At 37.4% G+C, this 12,673-nt stretch overlaps 1 protein-coding gene across 3 annotated transcripts in view; it reads left to right on the plus strand.

Moving 5' to 3' along the window:
• Positions 1-12,673, plus strand: part of EIF2B3 (eukaryotic translation initiation factor 2B subunit gamma) — a 115,089-nt gene that overhangs the window by 39,175 nt on the left and 63,241 nt on the right. For 2 of the 3 annotated variants that reach the window (XM_081488701.1, XM_081488699.1), the window contains exon 4: positions 1,326-1,485. In XM_081488701.1, coding sequence (XP_081344827.1) covers positions 1,326-1,485 — 160 coding nt within the window. Of the gene's footprint in view, positions 1-1,325; positions 1,495-12,673 lie in introns of all 3 variants that reach the window. The other variant, XM_081488702.1, reaches the window with a different exon arrangement.

Genomic DNA, 12,673 nt, shown 5'->3' on the forward strand with positions numbered 1-12,673 from the left:
AGTACAGTTAATAACTTAATTTATTGTGGAACAGTCAGCTTGCAGAAATCAGTCATCTTATTAGAGAAACTTAGAAAAATAGAAAGGGTTTTTTTCCTTCAACAAACTGTCATTTTCATTATAATGAAATGGGGTAACTTCTGTGCGGCTCTAGTGACATGTCTTTAGTAATGGCTCATGATTCCTGCCTTTCTAAGTACTGTTAACAAAAAGTGGGATTCTGCAGGCTATTTCTTCCTTAGCTTGCATGTATGTGGACTGATTTGTTAATGTTTGACGGTTCCTGGGTGGTGAGTTGCAGGCTTAGGAATTTTTTTTCCTAAAAAGAAGATGTTTATAGGAACTTTTTTTTTTTTAAGCTCAGTTAAGATCCAGAAAGAACTAAGAGTAGAAGAGTAGAAAAAAAAAATCCAAATTTGAACTTCTTAAACCTGAAGCCTTCAAAAGGAATTGTTTAGGTTATAAATAATGAGTTTTATGTAGAAAAAGAAATGATGGCCCTAGTACAGATTCTGTATTTGGAATAAGAAATTACAGGCAGTAAGATAAGGCATTCTGATGGTTGAGTCTCACTTTCTGAGCAAATGTGATTCTTTTTCCTAGAATGTAAGTTGAAATTGTCTATTTTCCCCCAAAGCAAGAATCTTGATTTTTAAATTAAAATCTTAGAAAAGTTGGAGCCACTTACAAAAATTTCTCTAGATATTCACTTTATTCTTTAACCTAGATAATGTAGTCCAGTGTTTTTCAGACTTTTTAAAATAGCAGAACTTGTATTGTTATGCGGATTAAATGAGTGCTTTTATACATACACAAGGTTGTAGTATAATGGTTTATTAGCTTGACTGTTTTCCCAAAGAGGGGCACATTATAATATATTCATCCCATTATTTATTTCCTAGTATTGTAGCAAAGTGACTGCTTTAAAATAAAGCATTTCACAACCTTATTGGATCATCAGATTGTGTGAAAGCACCTTTTAAACTGTAAAGAGACATATAAATTTTAAGATCATTAACTCCATAGTCACAGAAATAGACAATGTGATGGTTTTCATACTTTCTTCCTTAGAGCCCAGGATTCCAGAGGTGCCTCAGGGACAGCAGCAGTAAGGCACACACAAAGGGGAGGTAGGATTTCCAGACCCTCCCCCAACACAGTTCAACTAAAACAACCCTATTTTACCTATTCCACCGCTGTGAAAAAGGTTTGAGGACAAGTGTCCAATTTGTGTGTGCTTCTGAGACATTGTGAGTTTATCCTGTGATGATTTGTGTGATCCTTTGTCCTGTATGATACTGACTTTTCCTCTTCTCCTTTGACAGACAGATGTACTGGTCCTGAGCTGTGATCTGATAACAGATGTTGCCTTACATGAGGTTGTGGACCTGTTCAGAGCTCATGATGCATCGCTTGCTATGTTAATGAGAAAAGGTCAAGAAAGCTTAGAGCCAGTTCCAGGTCAAAAGGGGAAAAAAAAAGCAGGTAAGGAGGGTGGAGTTTGATTTATTTGTTTGTCAAATTCTTACAATTATCATTCATGCTTTCACTTAAAAAGAAAATATTTATTGAGAACTGACTATGCTGCAGGCACTGTGCTGGGGGTGGATGACATAAAGTCAGATAAGACACAGCCCCTGATTTAAAGAAGCTTATAACTATTGATTGGATTCTGTATTATCCAAGAGGCTTTTGTCTACAGAGAGGAGCACTCAGAACTGTTTGCACTGTGTAACTGAATACATACACCTAAGAAACAAAAAAATCTAATTTAAAATCACTTTTTAAAAAATAATTAAAATCTGATGACAAGTTAGATATCTTTAAGCAATTAAGATTACTATTGCAAATTTAGAATGGTTGATTCTTTTGAATACTCCAATGACCCTGAAAGTTGCTCAGTCGTGTCTGACTCTTTGCAACCCCATGGACTATACAGTTCATGGAATTCTCCAGGCCAGAATACTGGAGTGGATAGCCTTTCCCTTCTCAAAGGGATCTTTCAATCCAGGGATTGAACCATCTCCCACATTGCAGACGGATTCTTTACCAGCTGAGCCACCACGAACCCTAAATAGCCAGTAAACAAAACAATCATTAACTATGTTGTGTCTTGGGATTACAACATATCTTGATATTTCCCTGGATTCCAGTAGTGGGTTATTTTTTTAATCTTCAGAGAGTTATAGTAGTCCTACCAGATCCAAAAGAAAAGGAATAATACTCTACTTCAGCCAGGGTAATAGAATTTAGGTTTTTGGCTTATTGTTGATTTTTAGTTAAGGCATAGTTCATGACTGCTTTTCCCAGAGTATTTCAGCCCAGTCATATGACTGGGCTACTTCTAATAACTGAACTTATGACCAAAAAACTTTGTTAGATCATACTTTTTATATAGGTTTTAGTTTTTCCTATAATGTGTTTTTTTCCCCTGGAATGATGTGTCCTTTAGATTTTTCTTAGTCAGCATTATATAACCCATTGTCCTGTCATTATATATTGACATGGTCTGTTAAAATTATTAGAAGCTATGTATGGTTTATTAGTATCTGATTATTATTAATAGAGCCACCTAGAATGTTCATTCCTAGGATTTTAGTAATGTAGTTTATACTTTTAGCTCTCTTTTTCAGAACATTTGGTTAATTTATAATTTTGAACTATAGCATTGAAACTTCTTTCTAGGGGCTTTTTGTATTAAAGCAATCGCTGATACAGATTAATTGTTGAATCCTCTTTCTATCTTGTTATTATGTATACTTCCCACGTGGATCAGTCCTTTGGTTCTTGATATAATTTCTACTTTTGTGAGCTCTGGTTTGCTTACTCACAATTCTTTGTATTCATCCTTTTCTACCTACTAGATAGAAGCAAGTATATTGTCAGACTTTATAAACATATGTATATTTTACAAATATTATTGTTTTCTTTTTTTATAATCCTCTGCGTATAACAATGTAAAAAATCAAATACCTTACTATAGTTACTCTTCTTGGTATTACAACTCTTTTGTACATTGTATATTAGCTTTTATGTCTTAATTATCATTATAGATGAGTTCAGTTCAGTCGCTCAGTCGTGTCCGACCCTTTGTGACCCCATGAATCGCAGCACACCAGGCTTCCCTGTCCATCACTAACTCCCAGAGTTTACCCAAACTCATGTCCATCGAGTCGGTGATGCCATCCAGCCATCTCATCTTCTGTCATCCCCGTCTCCTCCTGCCCCCAATCCTTCCCAGCATCAGGGTCTTTTCCAATGAGTCAACTCTTCGCATGAGGTGGTGGCCAAAGTATTGGAGTTTCAGCTTCAACATCAGTCCTTCCAATGAACACCCAGGACTGATCTCCTTTAAGATGGACTGGTTGGATCTCCTTGCAGTCCAAGGGACTCTCAAGAGTCTTCTCCAACACCACAGTTCAAAAGCATCAATTCTTCGATGCTCAGCTTTCTTCACCATCCAACTCTCACATCCATACATGACCACTGGAAAAACCATAGCCTTGACTAGACAGACCTTTGTTAACAAAGTAACGTCTCTGCTTTTTAATATGCTGTCTAGGTTGGTCATAACTTTCCTTCCAAGGAGTAGGTGTCTTTTAATTTCATGGCTGCAATCACTATCTTCAGTGGTTTTGGAGCCCAAAAAAATAAAGTGTGACACTGTTTCCACTGTTTCACCATCTATTTCCCATGAAGTGATAGGACCAGATGCCATGATCTTAGTTTTCTGAATGTTGAGCTTTAAGCCAACTTTTTCACTCTCCTCTTTCATTTTCATCAAGAGGCTGTATAGGTCTTCTTCACTTTCTGCCATAAGGGTGGTGTCATCTGCATATCTGAGGTTGATAATATTTCTCCCGGCAATCTTGATTCCAGCTTGTGCTTCTTCCAGTCCAGCGTTTCTCATGATGTACTCTCCATATAAGTTAAATAATCAGGGTGACAATATACAGCCTTGACGTACTCCTTTTCCTATTTGGAACCAGTCTGTTGTTCCATGTTCAGTTTTAACTGTTGCTTCCTGACCTGCATACAGGTTTCTCAAGAGACAGGTCAGGTGGTCTGGTATTCCCATCTCTTTCAGAATTTTCCGCAGTTAATTGTGATCCACACAGTCATGAGTAGCTTTTCATAATTTTTTTTTAAATTAACTATTACCTGTCCATTTTAAAATTGATGCGTAAATGGTAACAAGATGGTTATTGGAAGTTTCTTTAAGGTGGCTCTTCTGTTTTTGAAAAAGTGTGATATTCGCTGGTAAATTGCTATATGGTTAGATTCTGAGTGCGGAGGGCAGGGAAGCTGGAAATGGTACTGGAGAGAATACAGGGATTAGACTAACGAGTTTGAACTTCATCCCCGAAACAGTAGGAATGTATTTGAGGAATTTTAAACAAGAGAACGTCATAATCAGATTTGCATTTTAGATTTTTTCATTCTTTACGTGAAATTTTGAAGTCCTCAATATTTATATTTTGTTGTATTTGAGAACTAAGTTTTAAATTCTTACCGTGGAATGCTATGCATTTCAATGATAAGCACTTTTTTTTTAAGAATCATAAATTTCTCAGATTGTATGTTTGGTCTGCCTTTTGACTGCTCTTATGTGCTAGAATAGCCAGTGGTCCTCTCTTTCTCAGATATTGTTTAATAGTCTGGATCCCTTGGGTCCAAGTTTCCCAAACAGTGTTCTTACTAGCTTATTAGTGAAAAGTGAAAGTGAAGTCACTCAGTCGTGTCCGACTCTTTGCGACCCCATGGACTGTAGTCTACTAGGCTTCTCCATCCATGGGATTTTCCAGGCAAGAATACTGGAGTGGGTTGCCATTTCCTTCTCCACTTATTGGAGAATGGCTAATGGCTAGATGTTTCAGGAGCCATCTTTCTTCCTGTTTCCACTTCCTTCTCAGATTTTTAGGAACTAAAGGTACCAAGGAGGGCAGGATCAAATTAATTTATGTTTGGATTTTTGGAGCTTTTTTTTCCCCCCTGCTGCAAACCTTTACATGTGATGTTTTCTGCCAGAAATGTTCTCCCCTTACCCGAAACACATGCACTCTAAATCCAACTTAACTTTCAAGTTATCTGCTGAGAGAGGCCTTCCTTGACCCTCTAATTCAACCTCTATTTGCCTACATATGGCAGCCGTACTCTTGTACTTACTCTCTCCTCTATTGGACTATAAGCTCCATGAGAATAGGAGTCATGTCTGTTTTGTTTAGTTTATCCCCACATCTGGCTCAGTTATGGCCCATGGTGACCAGTCAATAGATATTATTGAATGATTGAGGAGCCTGCCTATAAAGGTATCTCTTATTGCCCTCAAGGTAAGAGAAAGTATATTCAAGCCCTAGATGTTTAAGTCCTAAGGTGTAGTTGGATTCATGAATGGGTATTATAAGAGTCTGAGTTTCAGCAGTGTTCAATATACTGACACTACATTGCCTTTTTTTTTTTTTTTTTAGTTTAATCTTAGTTCCCTGACTAGGGATCAAACCTAAGCCCCTGCAGTGGAAGCATAGAGTCCTAAATACTTGATCACCAGGGAATTCCCATTGCCTATTCATTTGTGTTTAGAAATGTTTCCAAGATTTGTAAATTAAACAGCTACTGCTGTAGCATGGTTGTTAAATGCACAGGTTCTGGAATTCAGACTAAGTGGGCTTCAATGCTCAAAAACTGTGCAGTCTTGGACAAATTATCTAACTAACCTGAACTTCATTTTCTTTAGCTGTAAAATGAGACTGAATCCTTTGAGGATTTTTGTGTGAGAATTAAATGAGATGTCTGTAAATCAGGCAGTCTACTTCCTGAAACAGCATAGTTGGCCCTCTGTATCCAGGTTTCACAATATGAATTCAACCAACCAGTTGTATAAAGATTTCCTTTTTTCATCCCTTGCTTGTTAGAAAATCCAAGGTTTCCTTCTCTCTCAATTTCAGTGAGAACATATTGTATTTATTTTGCTTCATCACAGATAACATGTTTACTAAGAGGCTTTTTTTCCTGGGCATTCCTCTATACAACTGTTTAATGGTATTAAAATTATGGTTTTATGATTCAAATTAATGACTATTATCTCTACAGTTCCCATGTCTCTTGGAATGTTTGAAATGGAAAATGTTCTAGGAAATTGTTATTTAACTTACCCAGTTCACTGTAGTATTTCTCAAACTCTTCCCTAGTTCTCAAAGTAATCGATAGCTTTGGTCCAGACTGTGTTAAGTCATTTCAGTTGTGTTCAGCTGTTTGCAACCTTATGGACTGTAGCCTGCCAGGATCCTCTGTCCAAGGGATCTTCCAGGCAAGAATACGGGAATGGATTGCCATGCCTTTCCCCAGGGGATCTTTCTGACCCAGGGATTGAACCCATGTCTCTTATGTCTCCTGCATTAGCAGGCAGTTTCTTTACCTGGGTCCAGACTAGATCAACATATATCAGGGTCCTTCAGAATCTCACAAGTGAAAGATGTCACTTGGTTGTCACCTCTCAGTCAGCTTAGCTCCCTCTGTATTAACAAATGTTGGCAGGCAGTTCTGAGCCTGTATTTCTTTTGCTTCGGCTTCCTTTATTTCTCTCAAAGCTCTACTTCAGCAAGCAAACTTCTGCTCCTGTTTAGGCTTCTGATTTTTTTTTTTTCTCTTCTCAATCTCATTCTTTCTGCCCCAACCCGTTTTTCCCCTAATTATGTCCAACAGAAGTGGTTGAAACCCCTGCATACTCAAAACTGAAATTCTTGTGACTGAGAAATCAGTGTACAGAAATAAGTTGAAATATAGTAGAAATTGTATGTCATGATGTGACAGGTACAATAACAGGAACATGTACAAAATACAGGGAGCAATTTAATGTTTCAGTTACAGGGAAGTGTGCTTCTAGGCATAATATTTGAGAAGAAGGAGGCGAGTGATTTACTTAGGTACAGACAGGGGTAGCTGGTATGAAATCAGATCCCTGACTAACAAATACATTGAATTTTGATGTAGTCATTGAATTTAGGACATATTATATATAAAATCTATGCTAAGCCCTATATGAGAAACATAAATAATCAAGATTTGCTCACAAGATAAAATTAATGGGGCTAGGTAGTTTTGTTACTTACCAACTTGTATAATCCATCTATGGCCTAATAACACATTGTGGATAGTTGTTCAAAAGTCACATCAGTGGTAAGTGACAAAATCAGAACTTGAATTCATGGCTTCTAACTCCACAGCCTGGACTTTCTAGTTCTTTTTTTGTTTTTTTAATTTTTTAATCAGTGTTTTATATGCCCATAATGTGAAAACTACTATAATTATTCATGGTATATTATGATAAATAGCAACCCCCATCCTGTCTATCCTAACCTTACTCGGAGGCAGCCACCTTAACATTTTTAGCCAATTTTTTTTCACATTTAATCCCACATCTCAATGACTTTTGTTTGCTGTGTCTTGATGTTTTTAGTTTTAGGAATTATCTACTTACTTTCTACTGTGAAACTTAAAGATTTAGTTCTGTTTTACCACACCCTCTCCCCCCACACACAATGCATGCAAATTTCCAGTCTCCCCAGCTTCCTAATATAGTGACTTATATTGTAGTGTTGATTAACTGAATATTTAATGTTTACATTATTATGAACTTATAAATGATATTCACAGCAGAACCTTGTAGTATGTTGTTATTTTTATCTTTATTTTCCTAAAAATTGTCTTGTTTTTTCATTTGCCTAATTTTCTATGTATTTATTACCAATTCAACCTTAATGCCAGTCGTGTGAATTGCCTCTAATTACTTTCCAACAATCTGAGTATTCCCAAAATTTCAAATTCTTGAAGATCTCTTTCCTAGATTCTGGATTAGTTACTCTGCTATAGAACTGTCTTTTTAGGTTCACCCTTCATTCTCATATCTTGAGCCTCATATTTTCCTCTTAGCTTATGTACCTTTGTGTGTGTGTGTGTGTGTGTGTGTGTATAAATATATCCTCTGGTAGCCTCCTAAGATGGGGTTTGTGAAAAATAAATTTTGTGAGCTTTTCACGTCTTTATTCTGCTCTCCTACTTATTGGATATTTTGGCTGGATATAAAATTCTCTTGGAAATCCTGACCTGTCAAAATTTTGAAGGTATTATTTCACTATAGTCTAGCTTTTCTGTGAAGTCCAATGGCATAGTGATTCTTGAGTCCTTGTATAAAACTTTTTTTTCCCTTTCTAGAAACTTATAGAATCTTTTTATTGCCAAACTTCTAAAACTTCACTTTGATATGCGTTAGTGTTTTAAGTCATCTCTTGTGTTGGATGACATCTCTTGTGTTGGATGATCTCTTGGGCCTTTCAATCTGAAAATTCAAGTCCTCAGTTCTGAAATTTTTTTCTCAAATTAATCTCCTTTTTTAAAAAAAATTAAGTGAACTTTTTTTCATACATGTTTAACGTTCTCTTAGACTCCAATTCTGTTTTGTTTGCCTGTTTTTTTTTTCATTAAAGTATATTATAGTTGGTTTACAATATTATCTAAGTTTCAGGTGTACATCATAGTGATTCAGTTTCTAAAGATTATATTCCATTTATAGTTATTATGAAATACTGACTACATTCCCTGTGCTGTACAATCTATTTTTTTTAGCTTATTTATTTTATACATGGTTGTTTGTACAGACCCTACCTCTGTTATGCCTCCATCTTCCTTCTCCCCACTGGTAACCACTGCTAAGTCGCTTCAGTCGTGTCCGACTCTGTGCGACCCCATAGACGGCAGCCCACCAGGCTCCTTCGTCCCTGGGATTCTCCAGGCAAGAATATTGGAGTGGGTTGCCATTTCCTTCTCCAGTGCATGAAAGTGAAAAGTGAAAGTGAAGTCGCTCAGTCATGTCTGACTCTTAGCGACCCCATGGACTACAGCCTACCAGGCTCCTCCGTCCATGGGATTTTCCAGGCAAGAGTACTGGAGTGGGGTGCCATTGCCTTCTCTGCTGGTAACCACTAGTGTTGTCTATATCTGTGAGTCTCTTTCTTTTTATTTTTTAAATTTCACATAGAAATGATAACATACAGAGTGTGTCTTTCTCCTCTGACTTAACTTCACTAAGTAAGTATAATACCCTCCAGGTCCCTACATGTTGTTACAAATGGCAAATTTTCATTCTTTTTTATGTCGTGCTGAACTCCATACTGCAAGTTCTGAACAATGTTAACTTAGATTTTCCATTAAGAATTTTTAAGTTTTATGCTTGACACATAATTCCTTGATCCAAGCAGATTTGTCTTTTGTATACGGTGTAAGATTGGCTTTTTTTTTTCCCATGGAGATGTCCCTTCTTCCTTGCTCCATTTGTTAAATGGACCTTTTCTCCAAGGAGAAAAGGTGAGAGTCTTCTAGCAAAACATAAGTTGTGAATTTATGTAACCTAATCACAAATGTAATATCTCATTACTTTTGCCCGTTGCTGGATAGAAGCAAGTAACTAGGCCAGCCCATACTCAGTGGGAGAGGATACAGAAGGGTTTGAATGCTAGGAAGCTGTTATAATTCTTTGAGCCTGCCTACCAAAGCTGAACCCACTAATATGTCTAGGGCTTTAGCTGGGACAGCCAAGTTCTTTCTTTAAAAAAAAAAAATTATTTATTTATCTAGTTGTGTCGATTCTTAGTTGTGGCATGTGAACTCATAGTTGCAGCATATGGGATTTAATTTCCTGACCAGGGATTGAACCCAGGCCCCCCTGCATTGGGAGTGTGAAGTCTTAGCCACTGGACCACCAGGGAAGTCCCTTTCTTTTTTCATTTAGTCTCTCACACAGGAGGCTAGCCCAGGCTTGCTCACATGGCGGCGGCAGCAGGTTCTAAGAAAATAACAGAAGCTACACAATCTCTTGAGGCCAAAATCAGAACTTACATTGTGTCACTTCCTCCAAACTCTTGTTAGTCAAAGTTAATCACTAGACTAACCTAGATATAAAGGAGGGGAAACTAACCTTACTTTTTTTTTTTTTCCTTCTGGTCAGCACTCTTTTTTTCTCATACTTTTTTGTTGTGGTAAAAAACACGTAACATAAAATTTAGTTTAGTGGCATTAAATGCATTTATAATGTGGAGCACCATCACCTCTACCCTTCTCCATAATTCTTCTCATCTTATAAAACTGAAACTTCATAGCAATTAAATATAAATCCCCATTTTCTCCCTCCTCCTGCTGCTGCTGCTGCTGCTGCTAAGTCACTTCAGTCGTGTCCGACTCTGTGCGACCCCATAGACGGCAGCTCACCAGGCTCCGCCATCCCTGGGATTCTCCAGGCAAGGACACTGCAGTGGGTTGCCATTTCCTTCTCCAATGCATGAAAGTAAAAAGTGAAAGTGAAGTCGCTCAGTCATGTCCGACTCCTAGAGACCCCATGGACTGCAGCCTACCAGGCTCCTCTGTCCATGGGATTTTCCAGGCAAGAGTACTGGAATGGAGTGCCATTGCCTTCTCCGCTCCCTCCTCCTAGCCCCTGGCAAATGCCATCTGCTTTCTGTCTGTATGATTTTGGCTACCTTAATTTAAGTACCATATATAAGTATAGTATTTGTCTTTTTGTTACTGTCTTTTTTTCACTTAGTACAATGTTCTCAAAGTGTATCTATGTGGTAGCATATTTTAGTATTTCCGTCCTTTTTAAGCTGAATAATATTCTCTTATGTGTATATACCGCATCTTGCTTATCTGTTTAGTTCACAGATGGACATTTGGGTTGCTTTTACATTTTAACTATTTTGAGTAATGCTGCTCTGAACATGGGTATACAAATAATCTCTTCAAGACCTTGCTTTCAGTTCCTTCGGGTATATACCCAGAAGTGGAATTGCTGGATCATATGGTAATTCTATTTTTAATTTTTTAAGGAACCACTATGCTATTTTCCACAGTGGCTACCATTTTACATTCTAGGCTCTATTTCTTGATGGGAAGAGCTACAACAAATCTGTAACCCTTTTAAATCTATAATATACACTGTTACTTTTTATTTGCTAATATTTTATTCAGGATTCTTATATAATGAGTGAATTTGCGTGTAATCTTCCTTTCTCATATCTTTGCCTGGTTTTGGCATCAGAATCATACTGGCCTCATAAAATGAGATGAAATTCCCCACCCCAAACATAAGGCCTGTCACAGGGCTGGTGCACAAATATATTTCTTAGTTGAATGAATGAGTGGATAAGTAAACGACTAAAGAGGAAACAGAGAAGAAAAACACAACTGGAAAAATACATGGATAGTTGGTTATGACAGAATTTTTTAAGATGGAAGTTCATAGTTTTAACTGCTTCTTAACCTTATTTGTGTAAACTTTCTCTTAGGGTGGACAATCTAATGTTCTTGCTCTGCTTCCCAAGTGGAATTCACTTTGTTAATGCAGAACAGAAAGAAACTTGTCCAAGTTTCTATAATTTGTATCATATTCTGAGGTCCTAGTTACTATGGTAGCCACAAAGAAGCCAATACAAGGAGGGGGGCCTGAGAGTGAGGGAAATGTGACTGAGGTACAACATAGCTGAAAAATTGATTTGTTGGAAATTATTGCTCCCAGGACGTTGAGTAATTCAAGGTTTCTGTGGGCCAGAGGAGTTGGATAGCATAAGCACTCCAAATGTATCCAAAAATAACATCTCTGTGTTATTTCTTTTTAAAATGTTGGCTTGTAATCAGACCTTTGCAGACTGTTATATTCTCAAGTTTCCATGTAATGGATGAATTGATATATGTCACAGTTGCTTTGTGGCATTTGAAATCTCTGTAAAATATAGGTTCAGTTGAAATTCTCTGTAAATTTCATATTGGTATTCTTTAAAAAAATTTTTTTAAATTAATTTATTTATTTTAATTGGAGGCTAATTACTTTACAATATTGTAGTGGGTTTTGCCATACGTTGACGTGAATCAGCCACAGGTGTACGTGTCCCCCCTTCCCAAACCACCCTCCCCCCACTTCCCTCCCCATCCCATCTCTCTGGGTTGTCCCAGTGCACCAGCTTTGAGTACCCTGTTTCATGCATTGAACTTGGACTGGTCATCTGTTTCACATATGGTAATATACATGTTTCAATGCTGTTCTCTCAAGTCATCCCAACCTCGCCTTCTCCCACAGAGTCCAAAAGTCTGTTCTTTATATTTGTGTCTCTTTTGCTGTCTTGCATATAGGGTCATCATTACCATCTTTCTAAATTCCATATATATGTGTTAACATACTGTATTGATGTTTTTCTTTCTGACTTACTTCACTCTATATAATAGGCTCCAGTTTCATCTACCTCATTAGAACAGACTCAAATGTGTTCTTTTTAATAGCTGAGTAATATTCCATTGTGTATATGTACCACAGCTTTCTTATCTATTCATCTGCCAGTGGACATCTAGGTTGCATCTAGGATGTCCTAGCTATCATAAACAGTGCTGTGATGAATGTTGGGGTACACATGTCTCTTTAAGTTCTGGTTTCGTTGGTGTGTATGCCCAGCAGTGGGATTGCTGGGTCTTATGGCAATTCTAGTTCGAGTTCTTTAAGGACCCTCCACACTGTTCTCCACAGTGGCTGTACTAGTTTTCATTCCCACCAACAGTGTAAGAGGGTTCCCTTTTCTCCACACCCTTTCCAGCATTTACTGTTTGTAGACTTTTTGATAGCAATATATTGGCA

This window comes from Giraffa tippelskirchi, chromosome 5 (assembly GCF_054371585.1).
Source record: "Giraffa tippelskirchi isolate mGirTip1 chromosome 5, T2T-mGirTip1v1.2.pri, whole genome shotgun sequence".
In the NCBI taxonomy this organism is placed as follows: Eukaryota; Metazoa; Chordata; class Mammalia; order Artiodactyla; family Giraffidae; genus Giraffa; species Giraffa tippelskirchi.